This window comes from Ipomoea nil, unplaced genomic scaffold (genome assembly GCF_001879475.1).
Source record: "Ipomoea nil cultivar Tokyo-kokei standard unplaced genomic scaffold, Asagao_1.1 scaffold3314, whole genome shotgun sequence".
In the NCBI taxonomy this organism is placed as follows: domain Eukaryota; kingdom Viridiplantae; phylum Streptophyta; class Magnoliopsida; order Solanales; family Convolvulaceae; genus Ipomoea; species Ipomoea nil.
In genome coordinates this window covers 3,592,406-3,619,351 of record NW_017619742.1, presented here as the reverse complement: position 1 = coordinate 3,619,351, position 26,946 = coordinate 3,592,406, and the positions used below count along the sequence as shown (strand labels likewise).

Here is a 26,946-nt window from a genome sequence, read left to right as displayed (position 1 = left end):
ATAAAAAATAATACATATGCATTTCTTTAATTTAGAATTATGTGTCCACAATGCCTTTATTCAAAAAAAAATTATTCATTATCAATAAATTAATTAAGAGAAATAATTTTATTAGTTATATTGTCTTTATTTTTCTTCAATATAAAAATTCTTTAAATTCAAATTTATTAATTGATTATATTCGCTACATTATCCTTACAATGTCTTTATTCAGTGAAAAAAAAATTATTAATTATCAATAAATTAATTAAAAGAAATATTTTCATTAGTTATATTGTCTTTGTTTTTCTCAAATGTAAAAATTCTTTATATTCAAATTTATTAATTGATTAAATTCGCTACATTATCCTTACAATGTCTTTATTCAGTGAAAAAAAAATTATTAATTATCAATAAATTAATTAAAAGAAATATTTTCATTAGTTATATTGTGTTTATTTTTCTCAAATGTAAAAATTTTTACATTCAAATTCATCAATTGATTATATTCACTACATTATCTATTATCTTTTTTTGTGCACTATTTTTCTAATTAAATATCAAAGTTATAATACAAAATAATGCTATATATTTATTTACCAAGTATTTTATTAATACCATGAAAAAATTAAAAAAAATATAATTAATAAAGCCAACCATATTAACTACTTGAGAGATTTTGTGACAAAGAGAGTATTCAAATCACACAACAAATTGAAGTGAGAACTACCTCGCAATGTCCTTGTTTGACCATCAGCAGTTAGCGGATTATACTAGCGGATTTGACCAGCGAATTTATGTAATTATTAACATTGGGTAGAAAAAATGACTGCCAAATTATTAAATCAAATGAATGGTTCATATTGTTTAGGTTTTAATTTTTTTCTTTTAAGATTTTCTAATTTATCCTTAATTATATGATTATCCATTTAACTTTTCCGTTAATTCACCGTTAATCTAATTCTAATATTAAAGTCTAATATAGAATTATAACTACACCATTAATCTAATTCTAATATTAAAGTCTTAATAGAACTTAACCACAAATCCTAATGTCAGAATCTCCTCAAACAATATTAGTATATATTTAATATTTTATGCCCTAATTTTTATTTGTTCTCCCTTATGTCCCGTATTTGGTTTCAACCATACCTATACAATTATTTTATTGACAATTATAATCAATCTTGACTATATTATCTTGCATTTGTAAATTTAGAATTACCTATTTAACCCGCACATGCTTAGCTCAATGGTTTGGTGGGTAGTATTTGCGTATCAGAACTGTGTCCACCTTGCAAGGTGGACACGACTTATTATGTGTTGTATTAGTTTTTAACCATTTGGAGCAAATTACAGAGTTAATATATAATTTTGTGGAGGTTTTGATTAAAGTTAAAATGATGAATTTATTAAAATTTTGACGAATTTATCAATAATTAAATAAAAATAAAAATAAAAATAAAAATAATATAATATAATAATAATAGTAATCCAAACAAAACGATATACAAAATAAAATTAAAACTAAAATAAATAAGAAGAAGACAAAAGGGTGCCACGAACTCCCCTTTGTAAATGATGTTGGATCATTTGATCCCACATTGAAAATGTTTAGAAAAGGAGCTCTTGAGCTTCTCTATATAAGAGGAGCAATGCTCCTTTTACAAACACAATTGCCCATCATTGTGGGCAAGTATTGAGAAGTCCAAAGATTTTTTTTTTTTTAGTACTATTGACCCGATAAATTACGCTGTGGAATTGTGTCTACCTTGCAAGGTAGACACGATTCCAAAATTGTTCATAGTTATGAATATATAGTTCAACAATTATGAACATATAGTTTTATAATAATGAACATAGTGTTGTGAGCATAATTATGAACATATAATTATGTAATGTAATTATGAATATAGAGATTCAATAATTGTGAATATGTTCACATATAGTTCAGTAAGTATGAATATGTAGTTCAAAAATTCGTTAAAGTTTTGGTGAATTTATCAATAATCAAATTACAATAATAATAATAATAATAATAATAATAATAATAATAATAATAATAATAATAATAATAATAATAATAATCCAAACAAAACAATATACAAAATAAAATTAAAATTAAAAAAATAAGAAGAGACAAAAGGGAGTCACAGGTTCCCCTTTGTAAATGATGTTGAATTATTTTGATACCACATTGAAAATGTTTGGAAAGATGAGCTCTTGAGCTCCTCTATATAAGAGGAGCAATGCTTCTTTTACAAATGAGAAGTTCAAAGGCTCTTAATTTTTTTTAGTACTATTGACCCGGTAAATTGTGTGGTGGAATCGTGTCCATCTTGCAAGATAAACACGGTTGACACGGTTCCAAAATTGTTCATAATTATGAATATATAGTTCCACTATTATGAACATAGTGTTGTGGAAATAATTTTGAACATATAGTTTAGTAATTATGAACATAGAGTTCTGTAATTGTAAATATAGAGTTCAATAATTATGAATATATAACTTTATAATAATGAACATATAGTTCAGTAATTATAAACATAGAACTGTGTCCACCTTGCAAGGTGGACACGGTTCCATAGCATAACTATTCGATTGACCCTGTTACATGTATACTTTCTCAACATATTGAAGACCAACGTGTCAAAATACTTTTATTTAAGAAACCTTATCTTAATGGCTTCTTATTTTAGTTTTTTTTTTTAATTTTATTAATTTATTAGGGGGTTTAAGAAAGATTAACCCAAAACGTATATGAGTTGTTTTAGTTTTTAGAAGTTTGGAGCAAATTGCTAAGTTATTCAATAATAGTTTTGGTGTTTTGATTAAATATAAAATGTTAAATAGACGAATTTCTTAAAATTTTGACGAATTTGTCAAATAATCAAATTAGAATAACAACAACAACAACAACAACAATAATAATAATAATAATAATATCAACAACAACAAATAATAATAATAACAACAACAAAAATAATAACAATAATTCAAACAAAACTATATGCAAAATAAAATTAAAATTAAAAAAAAAAAAAAAAAAAAAAAAAAAAAAAAAAAAAGAGTCACGAGCTCTCTTTGTAAATGATCTGGGATCATTTTGATCGCACATTAAAAATGTTTGAAAAGAGAGAGCAATGATCCTCTTACAAACATAATTGCTTGCCCATCAATGTGGACAAATATTGAGAAGTCAAAATGCATGTTCTTATTTAAGAAGTCTTAACTTTGTCTTCTTATTTTAGTATTTATTTATTTATTATTATTTATTTATTTTTTATTATTAGTGGTGGGTTATGAAAGATTAACCCAAAATGTATGTGTTGTATTAGTTTTTAGCCGTTTGGAGAAAATTACTAAGTTATTATATAATTTTTTTGGGTGTTTTGATTAAAGTTTAAATGTTAAAATGTTAAAATGACGAATTTGTTAAAATTTTGGCGAATTTATCAATAATCAAATAATAATAATAACAACAACAACAACAACAATAACAACAACAACAACAACAACAATAATAATAATAATAATAATAATAATAATAATAATAATCCAAACAAAACCATATACAAAATAAAATTAAAATTTTAAAAAAAAACAAAAAAAAAAACAAAAAAAAAAAAAAACTAAAAGGAATCATGGGCTCCCCTTTGTAAATGATGTTGGATCATTTTGATCCCACATTGAAAATGTTTAGAAAATGAGCTCTTGAGTTCCTCTATATAAGAGGAGCAAATGATCCTCTTACAAATATAATTATAATTATTATTATTATTATTATTATTATTATTATTATTATATTATATTATTTGCCCATCAATGTGGACAAGTATTGAGAAGTCCAAAGACTTTTTTTTTTGTTTTTTTTTTTGTTTTGTTTTTTGTTTTTTGTTTTTTTTTTTTTTTTGAGTATTATTGACCGGTCAAATTATGCTGTGGAATTGTATCCACCTAGCAGGTGGATACAGTTTTAAAATTGTTCATAATATTGAATATATAGTTTAAAAATTATGAATATATAGTTCTATAATTATGAACAATGTTGTGAACATATAGTTATGTAATTATGAATATAGAGATTCAATAATTGTGAATATAAGTTCAAAAATTATGAATATATAGTTTTATAATTATGAACATATAATTCAGTAATTATGAACATAGAGTCTTGTAATTGTGAAAAAAAATAGAGTTCAATAATTATGGATATGAAGTTCAAAGATTATGAATATTTAGCTTTATAATTATGAGCATATAGTTCTGTAATTATGAACATAGAACTGTGTCCACCTTGCAAGGTGGACACGACTTATTATGTGTTGTATTAGTTTTTAGCCATTTGGAGCAAATTACTGAGTTACTATATAATTTTTTGGGGAATTTGATTAAAGTTAAAATGATGAATTTATTAAAATTTTGACGAATTTATCAATAATTAAATAAAAATAAAAATAAAAATAATATAATATAATAATAATAATAATAATAATAATAATAATAGTAATCCAAACAAAACGATATACAAAATAAAATTAAAACTAAAATAAATAAGAAGAAAGACAAAAGTATGAACAGATACTACAATGTAATAGGGCCAGTAACATTCAAAAAAAAAAAAAAAAAAAAAAAAAAAAAAAAAAAAAAAAAAGAAAGACAAAAGGGTGTCACGGACTTCCCTTTGTAAATGATGTTGGATCATTTGATCCCACATTGAAAATGTTTAGAAAAGGAGCTCTTGAGCTTCTCTATATAAAAAGAGCAATGCTCCTTTTACAAACATAATTGGTTGCCCATCAATGTGGGCAAGTATTGAGAAGTCCAAAGTTTTTTTTTTTTTTAGTACTATTGACCCGATTAATTACGCTGTGGAATTGTGTATACCTTACAAGGTAGACACGATTCCAAAATTGTTCATAATTATGAATATATATAGTTCAACAATTATGAATGTATAGTTTTATAATTATGAACATAGTGTTGTGAGCATAATTATGAACATATAGTTATGTAATTATGAATATAGAGATTCAATAATTGTGAATATGTTCACATATAGTTCAGTAATTATGAATATATAGTTCAAAAATTTGTTAAAGTTTTGGTGAATTTATCAATAATCAAATTACAATAATAATAATAATAATAATAATCCAAACAAAACAATATACAAAATAAAATTAAAATTAAAAACATAAGAAGAAGACAAAAGGGAGTCACAGGTTCGTTGTAAATAATGTTGCATCATTTTGATGAGCTCTTGAGTTCCTCTATATAAGAGGAGCAATGCTCCTTTTACAAATGAGAAGTTCAAAGGCTCTTAAAAAAAAAAAAAAACAAAAAACAAAATGGAATCATGGGCTCCCCTTTGTAAATGATGTGGATCATTTTGATCCCACATTGAAAATGTTTAGAAAAGGAGCTCTTGAGTTCCTCTATATAACCAAGACTATGTGGTTTAATGGTACCCGGGTTGGACTTTCATTTGGAAGGTTACAAGTTCGAGCCTCGGTGGAGGCGTTATTAGTTCTTTGTGTTTCAGTAGGTTGAGGAAGTATATGAACAGATACTACAATGTAATAGGGCCAGTAACATTCAAAAAAAAAAAAAACAAAAGAGTTCCATATAAGAGGAGCAAATGTTTGGCCAAGTATTGAGAAGTCCAAAGACATTTTTTTTTGTTTTTTGTTTTTGAGTATTATTGACCGATCAAATTATGCTGTGGAATTGTGTCCACCTAGCAAGGTGGACACAGTTTTAAAATTATTAATGTTTGGCCATCAATGTGGCCAAGTATTGAGAAGTCCAAAGACATTTTTTTTTGTTTTTTGTTTTTGAGTATTATTGACCGGTCAAATTATGCTGTGAAATTGTGTCCACCTAGCAAGGTGGACACAGTTTTAAAATTATTCATAATTTTGAATATTATGTTTAAAAATTATGAATATATAGTTCTATAATTATGAACAGTGTTGTGAACATAATTATGAACATATAGTTATGTAATTATGAATATAGAGATTCAATAATTGTGAATATGAAGTTCAAAAATTATGAATATATAGTTTTATAATTATGAACATATAATTCAGTAATTATGAACATAGAGTTTTGTTATTGTGAAAAAAAAAATAGAGTTCAATATTATGGATATGAAGTTCAAAGATTATGAATATTTAGCTTTATAATTATGAGCATATAGTTCTGTAATTATGAACATAGAACTGTGTCCACCTTGCAAGGTGGACATGGTTCCACAACATAACTATTCGATTGACCATGTTACATGTAATATCTGTTCATATAAACTTTCTCAACTTATTGAAGCCCAACGAGTAAAAAGACTCTTATTTAAGAAACATTATCTTAGTGGTTTCTTATTTTAATTTTTTTTTTTAAAAAAAAAAACTTTTTTAATTTATTAGGGAGTTTGGGAAAGATTAAAACTCAAAAGGTATATGTGTTGTTTTAGTTTTTAGCAGTTCGTAGCAAATTGCTAAGATATTAAAAAATATTTTTGGTGTTTTAATAAAATATAAAATGTTAAACATGCGAATTTCTTAAAAATGGAACGAAAATATTTCAATAATAATATCTACATCATCAATTAAAAATGGAACGAAAATTATGTAAAAATATCATTGCATTTGATATTCTAATTGACTAATTGACTGGAAATATAAAATGATAACTAATTGAGGTTCTACCATTATATATTTTCACCCAAGTAACCTGTCCTGTTGGATTGAAGGTGTTAGCTCTAGACGAAGATGAACAAGATTGTGTTGTCACTACCAATGTCGTCTAGAAATAGGTTTCAATAATGTGTAAATATAACCGGTGATATTAAGTTTTTTTAAAATGAAAAATTGTTATATATCTAGACAAAAAAAATATATCTTCCATACAAATGAATAAGGATAGCAATTCATTTCTATAACTGAGCTGTTAGAGAACGAGCATATTTGCCTAATTTATGAAAATACTAAACAATGATAAATAAAATCTTTAAAGTTATAGCACCGCATGCGTACATCTAGACATTAGTTATTAATTTGAGCAATTATTTGCACAAATTCAAAAAATAATATCATCAAAATATATAAACGATCTAAACCATATCTTTAATTGCACTATATAATATTTGATGTTCTAATTTAAATAATTATATATAAATTCATATATTCTTAACAAATTCATTCCGTGCATCGCACGGGTGCAAATACTAGTATTGTAAAATAGTGTAATACAAATCCTAACAGAATATATTCATTCCTAATAGAATATATTCTTTCCTATTTTTCTATTCGTACTATAATTGTATATTAAAATTCTATTTGTAATACAATAGGACAATATTAAAACACTATTATAATACTCTTGCGTAACAAATAAATATGGTAGTACAAATACTAGAAATAGGAAGCAACATATATTACAATTATTGTTAATTTTATCGTTATTATAACATATATATATATATATATATATATAAAATATTTGAACATATGTCAGTCAGAAAGTGATGATTGACTAGTAAAATAGTCAAACATAATATTAGCAATACCACAATATTAAAATTCATATTTCTATTCAACAATATTATATTATTCCTTTTCTCATTAAAAATTATATTCTCCATTATTATTTTTATAATTCTCCGTTAATTCTCTGTTAAATTTACTAAATTTCAAACTCCCATTAAAAAACTCAACTGACTGGCTAAATTATTAAGATTTAAATAAAAAAAAATCCTTAAAAACATGCATGTTTAATTTTCACTTAAAATCAAACTCAATCTCCCAACTCCATGCTGTACTCAAACACTCCTAAATCACTTATAAATATAGCCCAAACCCAGCACTTCATCACCAAGACTAAAACAGAAGATTGAGGAAGAGAAATTTGGTGCTTGGCTTTTCAATTTGGAGCATTACATTCTATTAACTTTAGTTTCTATAGCTGAAGTAAGGATTACAAGTTCCTTTTTTATGATTATGCAGTTTATATTTTTTTAATGTTGCAGTATAAAATGCTATATTCATGTTTTAGTTTAGGCCTGTGGAACGGACGGGTTCGGACGATTCGGGTTCGCGGAAGGCTAATCCGATCGGACTTCGGATATCCTATTCTAGCACCTAACCATTTATTTTCCCACCTAATTCCGTCGGATATTCTTCCGAATTACCGTTCGGATATCCAACTCAACCATTGGATATATCGGTTGATGATAAAAGTGTAAGTACAAAAATAATAAATTTATTTAACAAAAAGAACTGATTTTTAAAACTTAACCACTTAAGTAGTCTAAAATACATAACTACTTAAGTAGTAAGAGTGTAAGACACTTCACAAGTTCACAGTTACAAATTAAAATTTACATTCATAACTCATAAGCATTTGATACTGATTACAGACTAACTGACTAAGCAATTAAGCATACAAAAATACAAAACACTGAAGTTCAGACATTAAGCAGTAAGCAATTAAGCATTAATCTAACTATCCAAGCCTCCAAAACTTGAAAGTCCAATGTCCAAACTCCAAAGTCCAAGCCACCAAGCCCTCAGCAGTCAGCAACTCAGCATTCATCAATCAGCATTTAGTCATTTACAAGGAGTCCACAAAAAGAATATCAGTAGACCCTAATAATATGATAATAACCTAATAATATGATAATAACCTATTTGTCTATTCCTCTTCCTGATAAGTAAAAACACAAAACTTTTATAAGCTTTAAAATATATAAACTTTAAACAATTGAACATGAATGAGTTAGAATATGAGATGAATACATTATACATTATAGATAATTTATAAATTGTATATAGAGTGCTCAGATTGCTATTTTTCCAGATCAACCAAGGTTTGAGGAAAATTGCTCAATATGAGTATGGAACAAAACACCATACTACATAGGCAACATGCCAAACCCAATTCTATATATTCAGAAAACATGGTGGAAGCATCATCATTGCACAAGGGGCCAAAGACAATTAAGTAATTAACAATAAGTCAATAACAGAGATATGGAGACTGGAGAGGAGTGAAGCCATATACATTACCACTTTACCAGACACCATTTATCATTCAGGTGCCAATGCTCAATGGCAGCAACATTTAAAATGTCACCAAGTCATTGAACACTTTCCATTGAACAACCAAGGAATGAGGGCCTGAGGGACATTGATATTTGATACACATACACTGTAACACTGATGCAGTCATACAGACATATCATATAATAATCATTGATCAAATATCAAAATAAATACAGAAATGCTTTATGGAATATAAGTTATAAGTATATAACCATACAGGTATTGTAGGCAATGATCCAACTCCAGTGGTGGATGTGCTGCACAACTCTGCAAAAAGAAAAAAAAAAAACAAAAGTATATGTTAAAAGAAGTATTAATTTATACTAAATAGTTATAACTTCTAAGTTAAAATGTAAATTTTAGAGATTTACCTTTCTCAATCCTTTCAACATCTTCAATATTTTCTTCAACAGAGATTGGTTGATTGGCTTACTGTAACACCCCGTGTTACGACCCCTAAAACCAATTAATCATTTAATCAATTACCCAAAGAAAGAATTAAATTACAATAATTAATTAGGAAAAGGCCCACCATAGTTCATGGGCCCCCACCCCTAAAACCCAGCCCCTAGTCCTAAAAGGAATAGAGTTAGTAAGCCCATAGTGTTTGGACCCTAATTAGGACTCTTAGGTATATAAATAGGGGTCATAAGAGGCACCTAGAACCCACACCACAATAATCTCTCACCACACAATGAGTTTCAAGAATTCCCCTAGGAGGAATCAAGAAAGAAGAAACACTTAGAGAAAGACCCTTCATAGCCAAGGAAATTAATTAAGGCTAAGAGGTAACTCATATCTCAACAAAACCTATTTTCTTAGCTATGATCCCCCTCTTAGGCATCTCTCCATATTCTTGTGTCTTGATGAATCGTTTATGATATTGATGTTGTGATCTTGATAATTGGTGATATGATTTTAGGTGTGATCTTGATAATCTTGATGATGATAAGGGATTCTTGATGATTGTGTGATATTCTTGATGAATCTTATTGTTGACAATTATGTGATATTCTTGACGAATCTTATTGCTTCTTGATGTTAAAGGAGGAGTTACGTTCTTGATGATTTAAATATGATTAGAGCCCTAGGATGTATCATGAGATTCGTATTGTGTTATTCTTGATGTATTGGGTGGGAATTCGCATGCTCGGGTGTTGTTTTTGGTTTAGAAATTATGATAGGATGTGTGTCGTATGATTCTTGCTTTTGATCCAATAATTATCTACGTGTTGTCATCAATTGCGTTTAAAGGTGTCTAAGCATGGTTTCGGGTTCCACAAAGGTTCCCGGGGCGTTTATTGTGAAAAAGAGCCAGTGGGGGGTAGGTGGGGGTAGGGGACCCGCCACCTACCCGCGGCTGGAATTGACATCGCCGGCAGCGGGCAGCCGGCGGGCAGGCAACTGCCCACCGGGCACCCGTTGCCCGGAGTGTTGTCGCCGGCGGGTGACCCTTCACCCACCGACTACCCGCTGGAAATTACCCGATCCCGGCTTCCCCGTTTGATGTTCCCCCGACCCCCGTGGCGTCCCAACGGACTCCGTCTACCGTGCCTATGTCTAGTTGATGTTTCGGGTACCGTTCGTAGGATAAATGAGTCTTATATATTGCATGCTAGTTGAATTAGTATCCCGTTGGCCTAGGTGAAAGAAGTATGAACCCCTTAGGATTATTCTTAGCATGTGGATGACCACGCATAGGTTTCGTAATACGATTTCCCCCCCCCCCCCCCCTCTCTCAATGTGTTAATGTGGGTTGCATGTGCTTGCTATGTGTTATGTGTGCATGATACCCCAATTTGGTTGCGATCAAATGGGTTATTCCTGAGCTGCGGTTCAGAAGCTGGCTGCGGTCAGATTTACACTCTCGGGCTGCGGTCCACCGTTTAGTTGCAATCAAACGTTTTACATGAGCTGTGGTTCATATTCCTGGCTGCGATCAGATGACTACTCTTGGGCTGCGGTCCACTGTTTGGTTGCGATCAAACATTATGATGAGCTGCGGTTCATCGGTCAGTTGCGATCGACCCCTTCGTATTGCGATACGAGGCAGGGTGCTGCGGGGCCGTGTCAGAGCTATATGCGCTGACCCTCATGTATGAGCATGCGATTGGTCTTGTGGCGCCATCAAAGTGTGCTTATGTGATGAGATATGGATTAATTGATGTTGTGAATGATATGAAGTGAAAACGTGACCATAGGGTACATGCTAGTAAACTGTAAATGCTTGGTTATGAATGTTGGCTGTGCTCATCCCTATCTGTCGAGTCTGTTCCCTATGCTAGTAAACTGTATATGCTTGGTTATGACTGTTGGCTGTGCTTATCTCTATCTGTCGAGTCTATTCCCTGTTCTAAAAGCTAGAGTCTCTTAGGACATATCTTCATGCTTCAAAATGGTTTTCTTATATCTATATATATGCCTATATGTATTGTATTTCAACGCGTTGGAGTGGGTTACCAGCATCTCTCGCTGAACAGATATATTTAGCTTTCAGGCACTAACGAGTAGACACTGGAGCGACCTAGAGATCCGAAGCGTAGAGTAGATAGTTTCCCTTTCGGCCTGCGTGCCATGCTTATGTATTGATATCGTTGAGGATCTTAGTTAGTGAGCCTGTGCACCTGAGTTCTCTAGCTCAGGTGTGGTATAGCACCCCGTACTCTTATATTACGTTTTGGGATTTAATGAGAATTTACCTTTATTATATAAGTTTTAAAAGTTTAAAAATTTCGGGGTGTTACACTTACCTCAACCAATCCTGTGCACACACAAGTGCCTCAACAATCTTAGGAGTTAGGGAACTCCTAAAGGCATCTAGTACCCTCCCACTGGTACTGAATGCTGGTTCAGATGCAACAGTAGAGATTGGAACAGCAAGTACATCCCTTGCCATTTTAGATAACACAGGGAACCTATCAGAATTCAGCTTCCACCATCTTAGAAGGTCAAAAGAATCCTCATCATCCACAATGACCTCAGACAAATACACCTCCAACTCAGTTTTTTTCATTGACAAATCACCACTACCCAATTTTTGTTTCTTAATCTGGGATTTTAATAATGCTTGAGGTTTCCCAATAGAAACACAATCAGAAATTATAACTGAAGGGGTTGATTTGGCAGAATTTTCAGGAACAGACTGGACAGGAAAACAGGACACATAATCTTGAAATAACTCCTTAAGGCCAACAACAACCTTATCAAACATTGTTTTACCTTTGTCCTCACCATATAACTGAGTAAACTGAATGGGCATATATTCTATTTTGTCCCTGGGGTCTAAGATATGTGCATAGAATATGAGAAAGTTCATTTTTTCAGGCTCCCCCCAATACTTATCAAACTTTGCCTTCATATTTGTACCCATCAGTTTAACACTGCCATCAGCTTCCACCATATTATTTAACAAGCAAGACAGATCAGAAATCTCAGAGAAAAAAGTATTAGAAGTCACATACAGTGAACCATAAATTCTAACAGTCATTTCATAAAAAGATTTTAGAATCTTTACCAAACCAGAAATGGTTTCCCAATCCATGAAGTTAGGTATATTCTCACCCAAATCAGATTTAAATCCACTGTCTGAGCTTGCATACTCTTCAAAGACTTTATCATACAACAAAGCAGCACTCAGCATCATATAGGTGGAGTTCCATCTTGTAGGAACATCAAGACACAAAGAATTCTTGGCTTCCACCCCCATTACATCAGCTAACTCCTTAAACCTTTGAAGCCTAGCAGGTGAGCTTCTCACATACCTTACAGCATCCCTCACTTTTTTAACAGCACTATCAGATTCTTTCAACCCATCCTGTACCACCAAGTTAAGGATGTGAGCAATGCACCTCATGTGCAAGTACTTACTCCTAACAGCAGTACAACCCCATGACACAAACTTTTTCTTTAAGAATCCTAGGGCAGTATCATTGCTATAAGCATTATCAACTGTGACACTGAAAACTGATTTTAGACCCCAGTCCATAAGACAACTTTCTAAAGCCTTTGCAATACTTTCACCCTTGTGGGAATAGATAGGAACAAATGAAATGATTTTCTTTTGGAGCTTCCACTCACTGTCAATGAAATGTGCAGTTAGACACATAATTTTAAATTAAAAAAAATACATATGTATTATTTTTTGTTGTAGCTACTAAATTATTATTTAATTTAATAAGAGTAAAATAGAGCACTAATTATGCCAACTTTGATTGGGATGAGGTTCGAACCTAAGACCTTTCTTATTGAAATCAATGAGTAAGTTAGCAGTGAACTAAAATTAACAGAAAAGATAATATTTAACGGAAAAGTTAACGGATAATCCTATTCATTAAGGATAAACTAGAAAAATCTTAAAGAAAAATTAAAATCTGATTGATATGAACTATTTATTTGATGATAGTCATTTTTTCTATCCATTATAGGTCTATCTCTCTTGGGCGTTTATTAGTATACTAGTTTTTTTTTTTACGCGATTGAGATAATGCTCAATTTTTTTTTTAAATAAGTACTTTAAAGTATATCAATGCAAGATTATATTGGAATTGTTCATGCATAGATAATTGAATGTTGAATTTGTGTATTTGAATAGGTAATTCTAAATTTACAAATGCAAGATAATATAATCAAGATTGATTATAATTGTCAATAAAATAATTGTATGGGTATGGTTGAAACCAAATACAGCACATAAGGGAGAGCAAACAAAAATTAGGGCATAAAATATTAAATATATACTAATATGGGCATAAAATATTAAATATATACTAATATTGAAGAGCTAAATGTTGATTGCCAAACAAGGACATTATGAGATAGTTCACACCTCAATTTATTGTGTGATTTGAATACTTTTTTTTGTCAATAAATCCCCCAAATAGTTAATATGATTGGCTTAATTATATTTTATTTTTAAAACAAAATTATGATGATGATGATGATGATGATGATGATTATTATTATTATTATTATTATTATTATTATTATTATTATTATTATTATTATTATTATTATTATTATTATTATTATTATTGTTGTTGTTGTTGTTGTTGTTGTTGTTGTTGTTGTTATTGTTATTATTATTGTTATTATTGTTATGATTTTTATTATTATTATTATTATTATTATTATTATTATTATTATTATTATTATTATTATTATTATTATTATTATTATTATTATTATACCCTTATATCATTTTACATGTTAATCTAAACAGTTAATTTTTTCAAATATCTTTTTACAACCGTTATATAATTCGCTGGTCAAATCCGCTAACGACAACCGCTAATTGCTGATTGTCAAACAAGGACATTGCGAGGTAGTTCTCACTTCAATTTGTTATGTGATTTGAATACTCTCTTTGTCAACAAATCCCTCAAGTAGTTAATATGATTGGCTTTATTAATTATATATATATTTTTAATTTTTTCATGGTATTAATAAAATACTTGGTAAATAAATATATAACATTATTTTGTATTATAACTTTGATATTTAATTAAAAAATAGTACACACAAAAAAAATAGACCATGTAGTGAATATAATTAATTGATGAATTTGAATGTAAAGAATTTTTACATTGGAGAAATATAAAGACAATATAACTAATAAAATTATTTCTCTTAATTAATTTATTGGTAATGAATATTTTTTTTTTAATAAAGACAATGTAGGGACAATGTAGCGAATATAATCAATTGATTAATTTGAATGTAAAGAATTTTTATATTGGAGAAAAATAAAGACAATATAGCCAATGGAATTATTTCTCTTATATAATTTATTGATAATGAATAATTTTATTTTTTGAATAAAGATATTGTAGACACCCTAATTCTAAATTAAAGAAATGCATATGTATTACTTTTTGTTGTAGCTACTAAATTATAATTTTAATTTAATAAAAGTAAAATAAAATACTAATTATGCCATATTTGATTGGGATGAGGTTCGAACCTAAAACCTTTCTTATTGAAATCAATGAATAAGTTAACGGTGAACTAACAGAATTAACGGAAAGGATAATATTTAACGGAAAAGTTAACGGATAATCATATTCATTAAGGATAAATTAGGAAATCTTAAGGAAAAAATTAAAATATGATCAATCTGAGCCATTCATTTGATTAAAAAATGTGACCGCCATTTTTTCTACCCATTTTAGGACTAACTCTCTTGGGCTCTTATTAGTATATATATATATATATATATATATATATATATATATATATATATATATATATATATATATATATATATATATATATATATATATACTAGTTTTTTACGCGCATTGCGCAATTGGATAATGCCCAATGTTTTTTTTTTTTAAATACATAGTTTAAAGTATATCAAGGCAAGATTATATTGGATTGTTCATGCATAGATAATTGAATGTTAAATTTGCGTATTTAAATAAGCAATTCTAAGTTTACAAATGCAAGCTAATATAGTCAAGATTGATTATAATTGTCAATAAAATAATTGTATAGGTATACTTGAAACCAAATACGGGACATAAGGGAGAGCAAATAAAAATTAGGGCATAAAATATTAAATATATACTAATATTGAAGATCTAACTGCTGATTGCCAAACAAAGACATTGCGAGATATTTTCCCACTTCAATTTGTTGTGTGATTTGAATACTCTTTTTGTCAATAAATCCCCCAAGTAGTTTATACGATTGGCTTAATTTTTTTTTTAAACAATTATTATTATTATTATTATTATTATTATTATTATTATTATTATTATTATTATTATTATTATTAAACATATGTATACCCTTAGGTCATTTTACATGTTAATCTAAACAGCTAATTTTTTCAAATATCTTTTTACCAATCGTCGATATAATTCTCTGGTCAAATTTGCTAATATAATCCGTTAACGCTAACCGCTAACTGCTGATTGTCAAACAAGGACATTGCGAGGTAGTTCTCATTTCAATTTGTTGTGTGATTTGAATATTCTCTTTGTCAACAAATCACTCAAGTAGTTAATATGATTGACTTTATTAATTATATTTTTTACAGTTTTTCATGGTATTAATAAAATACTTGGTAAATAAATATATAGGATTATTTTGTATTATAACTTTGATATTTAATTAAAAAATAGTGCACAAAAAAGATAATAGACAATGTAGTGAATATAATCAATTGATGAATTTGAATGTATAGAATTTTTTACATTGGAGAAATATAAAGACAATATAACTAATAAAATTATTTCTCTTAATTAATTTATTGATAATGAATAAAATTTTTTTTAATAAAGACATTGTAGGGACAATGTAGCGAATATAATCAATTCATGAAATTGAATGTAAAGAATTTTTATATTGGAGAAAAATAAATACAATATAACTAATGGAATTATTTCTCTTATTTAATTTATTTTAATAATAATTTTTTTAAATAAAGACATTGTAGACACATAATTCTATTCTAAATTAAAGAAATGCATATGTATTATTTTTTGTTGTAGCTACTAAATTATTATTTAATTTAATAAGAGTAAAATAGAGTACTAATTATGTCAATTTTAATTGAGATGGGGTTCGAACCTAAGACCTTTCTTATTGAAATCAATGAGTAAGTTAACGGTGAACTAACAGAAATTAACGGAAAAGATAATATTTAACGGAAAAGTTAACGGATAATCATATTCATTAAGGATAAATTAGGAAATTTAAGGGAAAAAAATAAAATCTGATCGAACTGAGCCATTCATTTGATTAAAAAACTTGACCGTCATTTTTTCTACCCATTATAGGCCTAACACTCTTGGGCTCTTATTAGTATAGTAGATTATTAGTATAGTAGATATATATACTAGTTTTTTACGCGCATTGCGCGATTGAGATAATGCCCAATGTTTTTTTTTAATAAGTACTTTAAAGTATATCAATGCAGGATTATATTAGAATTGTTCATGCATAAATAATTGAATGTTGAATGTGCGTATTTAAATAGGTAATTCTAAGTTTACAAATGCAAGATAATATAGTCAAGATTGATTATAATTGTCAATAAAATAATTGTTTAGGTATGGTTGAAACCAAATACGGGACATAAGGGAGAGCAAATAAAAATTAGGGCATAAAATTTTAAATATATACTAATATTGAAGAGCTAATTGTTGATTGTCAAACAAGGACATTGCGAGGTAGTTTTCCACTTCAATTTGTTGTGTAATTTGAATACTCTTTTTGTAAATAAATCTCCAAGTAGTTAATATGATTGGCTTAATTATATATATATATATATATATATATATATATATATATATATATATATATATTAAACAATTATTATTATTATTATTATTATTTATTATTATTATTATTATTATTATTATTATTATTATTATGTATACCCTTAGGTCATTTTACATGTTAATCTAAAAAGCTAATTTTTTCAAATATCTTTTTACCGACCGTTGATATAATTCGCTGGTCAAATCAGCTAATATAATCCGCTAACGCTAGCCACTAACTACTGATTGTCAAACAAGGACATTACGAAATAGTTCTTACTTCAATTTGTTGTGTAATTTGAATACTCTCTTTGTCAACAAATTCCTCAAGTAGTTAATATGATTGACTTTATTAATTATATATTTTTTTAATTTTTTCATGGTATTAATAAAATACTTGGTAAATAAATATATAACATTATTTTGTATTATAACTTTGATATTTAATTTAAAAAATAGTGCACAAAAAAAGATAATAGACAATGTAGTGAATATAATCAATTGATGAATTTGAATGTAAAGAATTTTTACATTGGAGAAAAATAAAGACAATATAATATAATAAAATTATTTCTCTTAATTAATTTATTGATAATGAATAATTTTTTTTTAATAAAGATATTGTAGGGAAAATGTAGCGAATATAATCAATTGATGAATTTGAATGTAAAGAATTTTTATATTGGAGAAAAATAAATACAATATAACTAATGAAATTATTTCTCTTATTTAATTTATTGATAATGAATAATTTTTTTGAATAAAAACATTGTAGATACATAATTCTAAATTAAAGATCAAAATGCATATGTATTATTTTTTGTTCTAACTACTAAATTATTATTTAATTTAATAAAAGTAAAATAGAGTACTAAATATGTCAACTTTGATTGGGATAGGGTTCGAACTTCGAACTTAAGACCTTTCTTATTGAAATTAATGAATAAGTTAACGGTGAACTAACAGAAATTAACGGAAAAGCTAATATTTAACAGAAAAGTTAACGGATAATCATATTCATTAAGGATAAATTAGTAAATCTTAAGAAAAAAATAAAATCTGATCAATCTGAGCCATTCATTTGATTAAAAACCTTGACCGCCATTTTTTCTACCCATTATAGGCCTAACTCTCTTGGCTCTTATTAGTGTATATATATATATATATATATATATATATATATATATATATATATATATATATATATATATATATATATATATATATATATATATACTAGTTTTTTACGATTGGAATAATGCCTAATGTTTTTTTTTTAAATAAGTACTTTAAAGTATATCAAGGTAAGATTATATTGGAATTGTTCGTGCATAGATAATTTGAATGTTAAATTTACGTATTTAAATAGACAATTTTAAGTTTACAAATGCAAGATAATATAGTCAATATTGATTATAATTGTCAATAAAATAATTGATTATAACTGTGAATTAAATAATTGTATACGGGACATAAGGAAAAGTAAATTAAAATTAGGGCATAAAATATTAAATATATACTAATATTGAAAAGTTAATTGCTATTCCCAAACAAGGACATTGCGAGGTAGTTTCCTACTTCAATTTGTTGTGTGATTTGAATATTCTTTTTGTCAATAAATCCCTCAAGTAGTTAATATGATTGGCTTAATTATATATTTTTTTATTTTTTTATTTTTCAAAACTATTATTATTATTATTATTATTATTATTATTATTATTATTATTATTATTATTATTATTATTATTATTATTATTATTATTATTATTATTATTATTATTATTATTAAATATATGTATACTCTTAGGTCATTTTACATGTTAATCTAAACAACAACTAATTTTTTCAAATATCTTTTTATCAACCGTTGATATAATTCGCTGGTCAAATTCGCTAATATAATCCGCTAACGGTAATTGTTGATTGTCAAACAAGTACATTGCGAGGTAATTCTCACTTCAATTTGTTGTGTGATTTAAATACTCTCATTGTCAACAAATCCCTCAGATAGTTAATATGATTGGCTTTATTAATTATATTTTTTAAAATTTTTCATGGTATTAATAAAATACTTGGTAAACAACTATATAGCATTATTTTGTATTATAACTTTTATATTTAGTTAAAAAATAGTGCACAAAAAATAATAGACAATGTAGTGAATATAATCAATTGATGAATTTGAAATTTGAATGTAAAGAATTTTTACTTGGAGAAATATAAAGACAATAGAACTAATAAATTTATGTCTCTTAATTAATTTATTGATAATGAATAATTTTTTTTTTAGTAAAGACATTGTAGGGACAATGTAGCGAACATAATCAATTGATGAATTTGAATGTAAAGAATTTTTATATTGGAGAAAAATAAACACAATATAACTAATGAAATTATTTCTCTTATTTTAATAAATAATTTTTTTTGAATAACGATATTGTAGACACATAATTCTAAATTAAAGAAATGCATATGTATTATTTTTTTTGTAGCTACTAACTTATTATTTAATTTAATAAGACAAAATAAAGTACTAATTATGTCAACTTTGATTCGGATGAGATTCGAACCTAAGACCTTTCTTATTGAAATCAATGAGTAAGTTAACGGTGAACTAACAGAAAGTAACGGAAAAGATAATATTTAACAGAAAAGTTAACGAATAATCTAAGGATAAATTAGAAAATCTTAAGAAAAAATTAAAATCTGATCAATCTGAACCATTCATTTGATTAAAAAATTTGACCACCATTTTTTTTACCCATTATAAGCCTAACTCTCTTGGGCTCTTAGTACTATAGTAGATAGTAGATAGATACTAGATAGAAGTAGATAGCATATATATATATATATATATATATATATATATATATATATATATATATATATATATATAGTAGATAGTAGATAATATAACCATTATGTTGTTTTTAAGATAAAACTGCATTGCATTTTGCCTTTTTTATTTTGGGTCCCTTTCCACTCACAAGTCACAATCCTCGTTTCCAAAGACGAAAATCCTCCTCCGCTAATCCTCGTCGCCGACGCCTCCACCTCCTGCCTCGCCGGACGCCTGCTGCCGGCTGCCCTGCTCTGCTGCAATCGATAGTCGTCCTCCACCTCCAGTCTCGGCTGACGCTGTTGCCGGCTGCCCTGCTCCGCCGCTAATCCTCATCGCCGGACGCCTGCTGCAGTCGAACTCTAAGGTATCCAGCCCCACCCTTCTCCGGATATTAATAATATAATATGGATGAAAGCCGTTCCCTTTTTTTTTTTTCCTAGGTTTGTCCGATATGGTTGCTAGGCAGTTTACCATCTTGGTTGCTCTATCTGATTCACTGCTGAAAATATTCTGGAATTGTTTCAATACAATCATAACTTCCAATTTCCATCCCAATTTTGTGTCTGTGATTGATTTTCCAGTTTCCACCAGTGAACTCATACTATGAAAATTCTGCTTCTGTTAGTTTTACCTACGAATTTTATGATTTTGATCTTATAAGAGACTGGAGCAGGTGGCAAGTATATGATTAATTCTTCTATTTTACAACAGAGTACAGATGTGACACATAATGTATTGTTTTTTTGAAAGCTCTTCATAAAGTGTACTCATGTAACAAATGGATAAGCTATCAGTACTTACATAAAGAGTATGAGGAATTGAGCATTTAAATTTACTTGATCCTGCTACAATTCAGTCTTTAAAGTACTGCTTTAAAGTTTTAGATGTCCAATGAGATTTGGCCACTTGAATAAATGGACTATATGTCTATGTCATATGAAATGCATTTGTGGATGCATTTGGCAGAATGTCTTGGATGGTTATAATGGAACACTCATGGCATACGGGCAAACTGGGACAGGGAAAACTTGCACTCTGGGACGGTTGGGAGAAGAAGATACCGCTGACCCTGGGATAATGGTGAGTGCAATGGAAGATATTCTTGCTGAAATATCACTGGAGACTGAAACAGTTTCTGTATCTTACTTGCAGGTTGTTTCCCCCACAGAAAGATCAAATACTTTTAATCTATAATAAGTTTGTATTTCATAATTTAAAATGCTTTGTGGAAAATGTCTTACTGTGACTAGGTGTAACTAGGAAATGTTGGGAATTGGGGTTCTTAAACCGAACCAATTCCAGACCAAATACCGAAACGTCCACCCCTAAGAAATAGATGGTCATTTGTATTGTGTAATAGTCTGTCAACATCCAAGAAGGGAGCAAACTAAGGCCAAGGTGATATTTTCCCTAGCTGAAAACAGTCTAAACTAACTAGGAGTATTATTTTCTTCGTTCTTGTGAATCAATTATTTACTAGCAAATTGCATTTACTTTTACTTGTGACCCTTCCAATAACCCTTTTCTTTAATGTATATTTGTAAGGATCTGTAATCATGTAATTTTTATGGCAGGTTCTGCCATTTTTTTTAAAATCTATGTACTTATGTCTGAAATGTCTATAGTTACATTTTCTTATTAAATTAATATGCTTTCTAGTTTACTGGTGCTTTTTTCTTTTTTCGTTTGCCTTTTTCTTTTTCGTTTGGAACTGATTCATAAATAATTTGAAAATAGCAATTTACTTGTAGATGAAAATTTGTTTTAAAGCATTGTTTCTTTCCTATTAGGATTGGTGGTGGATATCCCCTGACTCATGCCTCACCAAGTTGGTCTTCTTGGCAAACTCCATTCTTCACTGTTTAGAGAATGCCGACGATCAATGACCACCAGCAAGAGAGTGCAAGACCGGAGCAAGAAGAAGCGAGTGCATGACCTTGAAATTATTGTAGAGAAGCACAAAATTCTCTCCAAAATCCTCTTCATACTTGAAACTCTGAAGCAAGAGTCCGAGCAAATCATCCCTGTACGTTCCCTTGATCAGTACCGGAGGCAAATTAACCTCCCAAAACCTCACAAGTTCTCAGTTTTCCTTCGGAAATGTCCCAAGCTTTTTGAGCTTTATAAGGACCAGAGGGGAATTTTATGGTGCGGAATGACTAAAGAAGCTGAAAATCTGCTGCATGAAGAGGAAGAACTCATAGAAAAGAATAGTGATAAGGCTGCAGAGTTTGTGACTCGGATGCTAATGATGTCAATTGGTAAGCGTATTAGTCTGGATAAGATTGTGCATTTCAGGAGGGATATAGGGCTGCCACTGGATTTTAGGAGCCATTGGGTGCACAAATATCCCGAATATTTTCGAGTTGTGAGGCCTTTTGTGCCTTATGATGAGGGTGAGTATTTGGAACTTGTGAATTGGAAGTCTAGTTGGGCAATTACTGAGTTGGAAAAGAAGGTGCTGGGTGTTAGCAAGGCCCCCGAAGATTATGTTCCAGGTTTTCTTTCTCTGTCTTTCCCAATGAAGTTCCCACCTAACTATAAGAAGCTGTCCAAGTACAGAGGTCAGATTGAGAACTTCCAGAACAGGGAGTATTTGTCCCCTTATGCAGATGCTAGTGGATTAAAGGCTGGGTCACAGGAATTTGATAAGAGGGCAGTGGCTGTGATGCATGAATTGCTTAGTTTTATGATTGAGAAGAGGCTTGTGACAGATCATTTGACACATTTTAGGAGGGAGTTTGTGATGCCTCAGAAGCTTATGAGACTATTGCTCAAGCATTTTGGCATCTTTTATGTTTCAGAGAGAGGGAGGAGATTTAATGTGTTCCTGAACGAGCCTTATGAAGGTTCAGAGTTGGTTGAGAAACATCCTCTGGTTGTTTGGAAAGAAAAGGTTCTTAGCCTTGTTGGCTACAGAAAGAAGAAAGATAAAGAAGAGACCTTGGAGGATTTACAAGAAAGTGACACGGACTTATTTGAGATTGATTCGGAAGATTATAGTGTTCAATTAGCACATGAGAATGAGGAGGAGGAGATGAGTGGTTTGGAGAGTGATTCAATTGAAAGTGACTCTGAAATGGAGATTGAAGAGATTTACAATGCATATAAAGTATCTGAATGAAGCCGTTCTAGTTTAACTGGCCTAGGTAAGCCTCCTTTGCCTAAATCTAGAGTTCAGTCTCAGTCTCAGCTCCTCTTTGCAAAATGGTTTCTAATTGTTTTCTTCTCAAGTTCTCATTTTTCCATGCCAAGTGATATTAATGTAATTTCATTGAGTGGTTGGTTTAGCATGATTTTCCATGGAATATATTTAGTATGAGATGTCAATGTATTGGAGAAATATAGATCATTATTAGAACAATAAATGTGAAATGATAGATTGTTGTGGTGGTGGTTAGTGAGGAGGGGGAGAGGGATTGTTCTTGGTGAGGACAATGGTGTGAGAATTTATAGAAGTTTTTAATGGAGAAGAGAGTAAGCATGTCTTTTTAATTACCCAAGTGAATTGCCCTCTTTTGCAGAGTGTTCTAGAAACCAAAAAGTTATTCACTACTTTGTGAAGAACCTAGGGAATTTCTTACCTCTCAATAGTTATATTTCCTGGCCTTCTCATTTCAGGTATAGGCATTTTTGCGGCAAATTATACCGTGCACTAGGGTGCACATTGCATTGTGCGCCCTAAAAGTTTATGTGTATTATGTTAAGAGTTTATGTATATTATGTTAAGAGTTTATGTGTATTATGTTAAGAGTTCATGTATATTATGTTAGAAATTTATGTGTATTATGTTAAGAGTTCATGTGTATTATGTTAAAAATTTATGTGTATTATGTATTATATTAGATTATGTGTATTATGTTAGGAGTTTATGTGTATTCTACTATACAATTATGTACATACGAAACAGGGGATTTTTAGGGCGCACAACGCATTGTGCGCCCTGGTGCACAATATAACAATTGCATTTTTGCAGGGATTCTTTATTGCGGTCTGCTATATCTACAGTTGGCAATCTACCTGCAGTCTTCTAATGCTTTAAAATTCTTAGGCCAGTAATCGGTAATGAATTCTATCAACTTCTTCATGGCACTTATGGTTTTCATGACTGTCTCTTCCCCCAGAGTTGACGTGCTGATTCTCATATCTGGGGTTGGATGCTTCTGCAGGTGATGGATCATGAAAGTTACCAGAAATTCAACACATTATGCAGTCAACTGGATTATGATTTCGAAACTATAAGTTATCATCCATCGCTCAGAAAGTGCATGTAGATGTCAACAGCCTCAGTAACACATCAAGGTTTAGGTAATCGAGTGATCATTTGTTCCTTCGTTCTTGTTTGCACTAACATATTATGATACCCAGTGAAAATTTTGACGTTTTGGACAATGAAATGCTGGTAGTTATATAGCTAAAAAGATTACCAGCTCAGACTTGTGAAATGGGTATACGAATGACTGAATGAGTATAGTGTTTTTTTGGTTTCAATATTTCTGTGTATTTTTTTAGAGTTGAAAGGATACTGCCCAGAAAAATGTATTAACCAATAGTTTTTATGTTCATGTAACTTCTTAGTAGTATTTACAAGGTTGATTTTATTTTCAAACTTGAAAGAAATGGCTTTAGGCATTAAGAGAATTATTTATTTTGTACAATAAATAAACTTTTGTTTATTTTAATTTGTTCATCTTTGTAAGAATAAAATCATTTTTGGGTTTGTATTTATAGAGTAAGTCCTATGTGTGTTTAAATTGGTTAAAAGTATCATATTTAAGCAATAAATCTATTTAATTTAAACTAGTTATTTTATGTTACATGTGAGTTAATTGCTTTTCTTTTTTGGAGCATTTTAAACGTTTCAATATTTCTGATATAAACTTCTTAAAGATAAATTTAATCCATCATAATTAGATATTGTAGTATTGTACCATATCATTTAAATATATCATGTGAGAAATAATTTTATTAAAAGTTTTGCTAAATATTTGATATGATGTATTTTTATATTGTCATTAATTATTAATAGTATATCATATTAATATTAAAAAAAAAAAAAAAAGTCAAACTTCAGTCTCTCACTTATATTACATCAATGTTTGATTAAACTTATAGAAAAAACAAATTTAGGAAAAAGGTCAAATAAACGTTTAAATTTTTTTGCAAAAAGTTAATTAGACCCTTAAATTTTTATAAGTTGTAATTAAATTCTCAAACAAGTTATTTTAGAGCAATCAAATTCATTAATTTGTTGGTGACCCGTAATTGCATGTCAATTAGGGTTCTAGCCAATTCAAGATCATTTAACACGTCAATTAAAGTTAATAGTTAATTCTATCAAACATTTCTCTACAGTAACTAATAATACACTAGTAGTTGCACCCGTGCGATGCACGGACATATGTTAGAGATAAACGATTAACAGTAGTGTAAAAAAAAAAAACAATAGAATAGTATATGAAATAATTATTGAAAAAACGATTAACATTGCAATTGAATTACACATTGAAAACTTATTTGTATACAACATTTTTAGTCGTACTAACATATGGTATATAATCTCCACGTATCAAAATTTTTAATCCCGTAGGATTACTTACTCTCGAGACTGCTACATACATTTGATCATGATTAAAGATCGGCCTTATAAAAAACAAATCCACGTGTGATATTGTTTGCCCTTGACTTCTATTTATTGTCATGACATATGATAGCATTAGAGGAAATTGTTTTTGTTTTTTTTTTTGGGAACTTGATTAATTGTATAATGTTCCACACATGATTTGAGCTTTCAAAACATCCAACCTTGTAACAATTAGTCTTGTACCATTACATAATCTTAATCTCAATAGCATCACATGTGACCCAACTTTATAGTCAAAGTATGATTTAAGACTTTAGAACAACGTAAATCATTTAATTAAGAACTCTGGGGTGTGCAAATAAGATAACATGTCTCTAGTTGAATCAGATTTACAAACCGAATCACAACTCAAATACGTCCTACCCTCAAGCATGATTCTTATCATTCACATAATTGTTTATGCTATCTACCACATTCAAAGTTGTAGCCAATATATCATGATTCTGAAGATAGTTAAGATGAGTCTCACCACTACAAAACATGGACTATTAACTCTAGAAAAAGCAACATATAGTTGCCCATGCACAAAAAATACAACCAATAATTGGCCATGTACAAAGTGGCCTACTAACTTAATCCTAAAAAAACTCCAACCAATATTTACTTTTTAATTTGTGACGGCTTGATCATTTCTTTTTTATGATAAATTTCATTACATAAAACTTTACTAATATTTTATATATTAAAAAAAACAATAAAAGTTAGCCGAAAAAGAATTAAGTAATCATAAATACATATTAAATAAATAATAATAATTTATAACTTTTTAAGTCTTTAAATTATTTTTTTTATTCTGAATTATAATTTATTACTTAATATCCAGGTATTTATTTGAACACATCTTAAAATATTTTAACTATATAATTGTTACTTAAATGAATACGAAAAAGGAAAAAAAGCAACACAATGGTTTAAATTATTACTAAAAATTACACAACAAATGTAATATTATAACTCAATTCAATAAGATAAAATATATATTTTTCAAAAAATAAATATTTAATAAAATTTCTTAACCTAATATTATAACATATATATATATATATATATATATATATATATAGGCTCCGGATCCCATGAGGTCACATAGATATATGAGTTAATGAG

General features: G+C 29.0%; 2 protein-coding genes across 6 annotated transcripts; one reads left to right on the top strand and one right to left on the bottom strand.

Annotated features, from left to right (window-relative positions):
• Positions 1-11,832: 11,832 nt before the first annotated feature.
• On the bottom strand, positions 11,833-13,191 carry LOC109169421 (zinc finger BED domain-containing protein RICESLEEPER 2-like). Its single transcript, XM_019318301.1, has one exon. The coding sequence runs from the start codon at positions 13,189-13,191 to the stop codon at positions 11,833-11,835; it is 1,359 nt and encodes a 452-aa protein (XP_019173846.1).
• A 7,126-nt stretch (positions 13,192-20,317) lies between these two features.
• Positions 20,318-24,877, top strand: LOC109169590 (protein ROOT PRIMORDIUM DEFECTIVE 1-like). 5 transcript variants are annotated; one of them, XR_002052271.1, is made up of 5 exons: positions 20,318-20,559; positions 21,162-21,347; positions 21,986-23,344; positions 24,172-24,257; positions 24,365-24,877. XR_002052271.1 is itself a non-coding variant. In XM_019318470.1 (4 exons), exon 3 carries the CDS (start codon positions 22,012-22,014, stop codon positions 23,317-23,319), a length of 1,308 nt encoding a protein of 435 aa, XP_019174015.1. In that variant the 5' UTR covers positions 20,318-20,559; positions 21,162-21,275; positions 21,986-22,011; the 3' UTR covers positions 23,320-23,344; positions 24,365-24,877. The 5 variants fall into 5 exon arrangements, 4 of the variants coding, with proteins under 4 accessions (XP_019174015.1, XP_019174014.1, XP_019174016.1 ...); XM_019318470.1 differs by lacking the exon at positions 24,172-24,257 and having other exon boundaries at positions 21,162-21,275; XM_019318469.1 differs by lacking the exon at positions 24,172-24,257.
• The last annotated feature ends 2,069 nt before the right edge of the window (positions 24,878-26,946 follow it).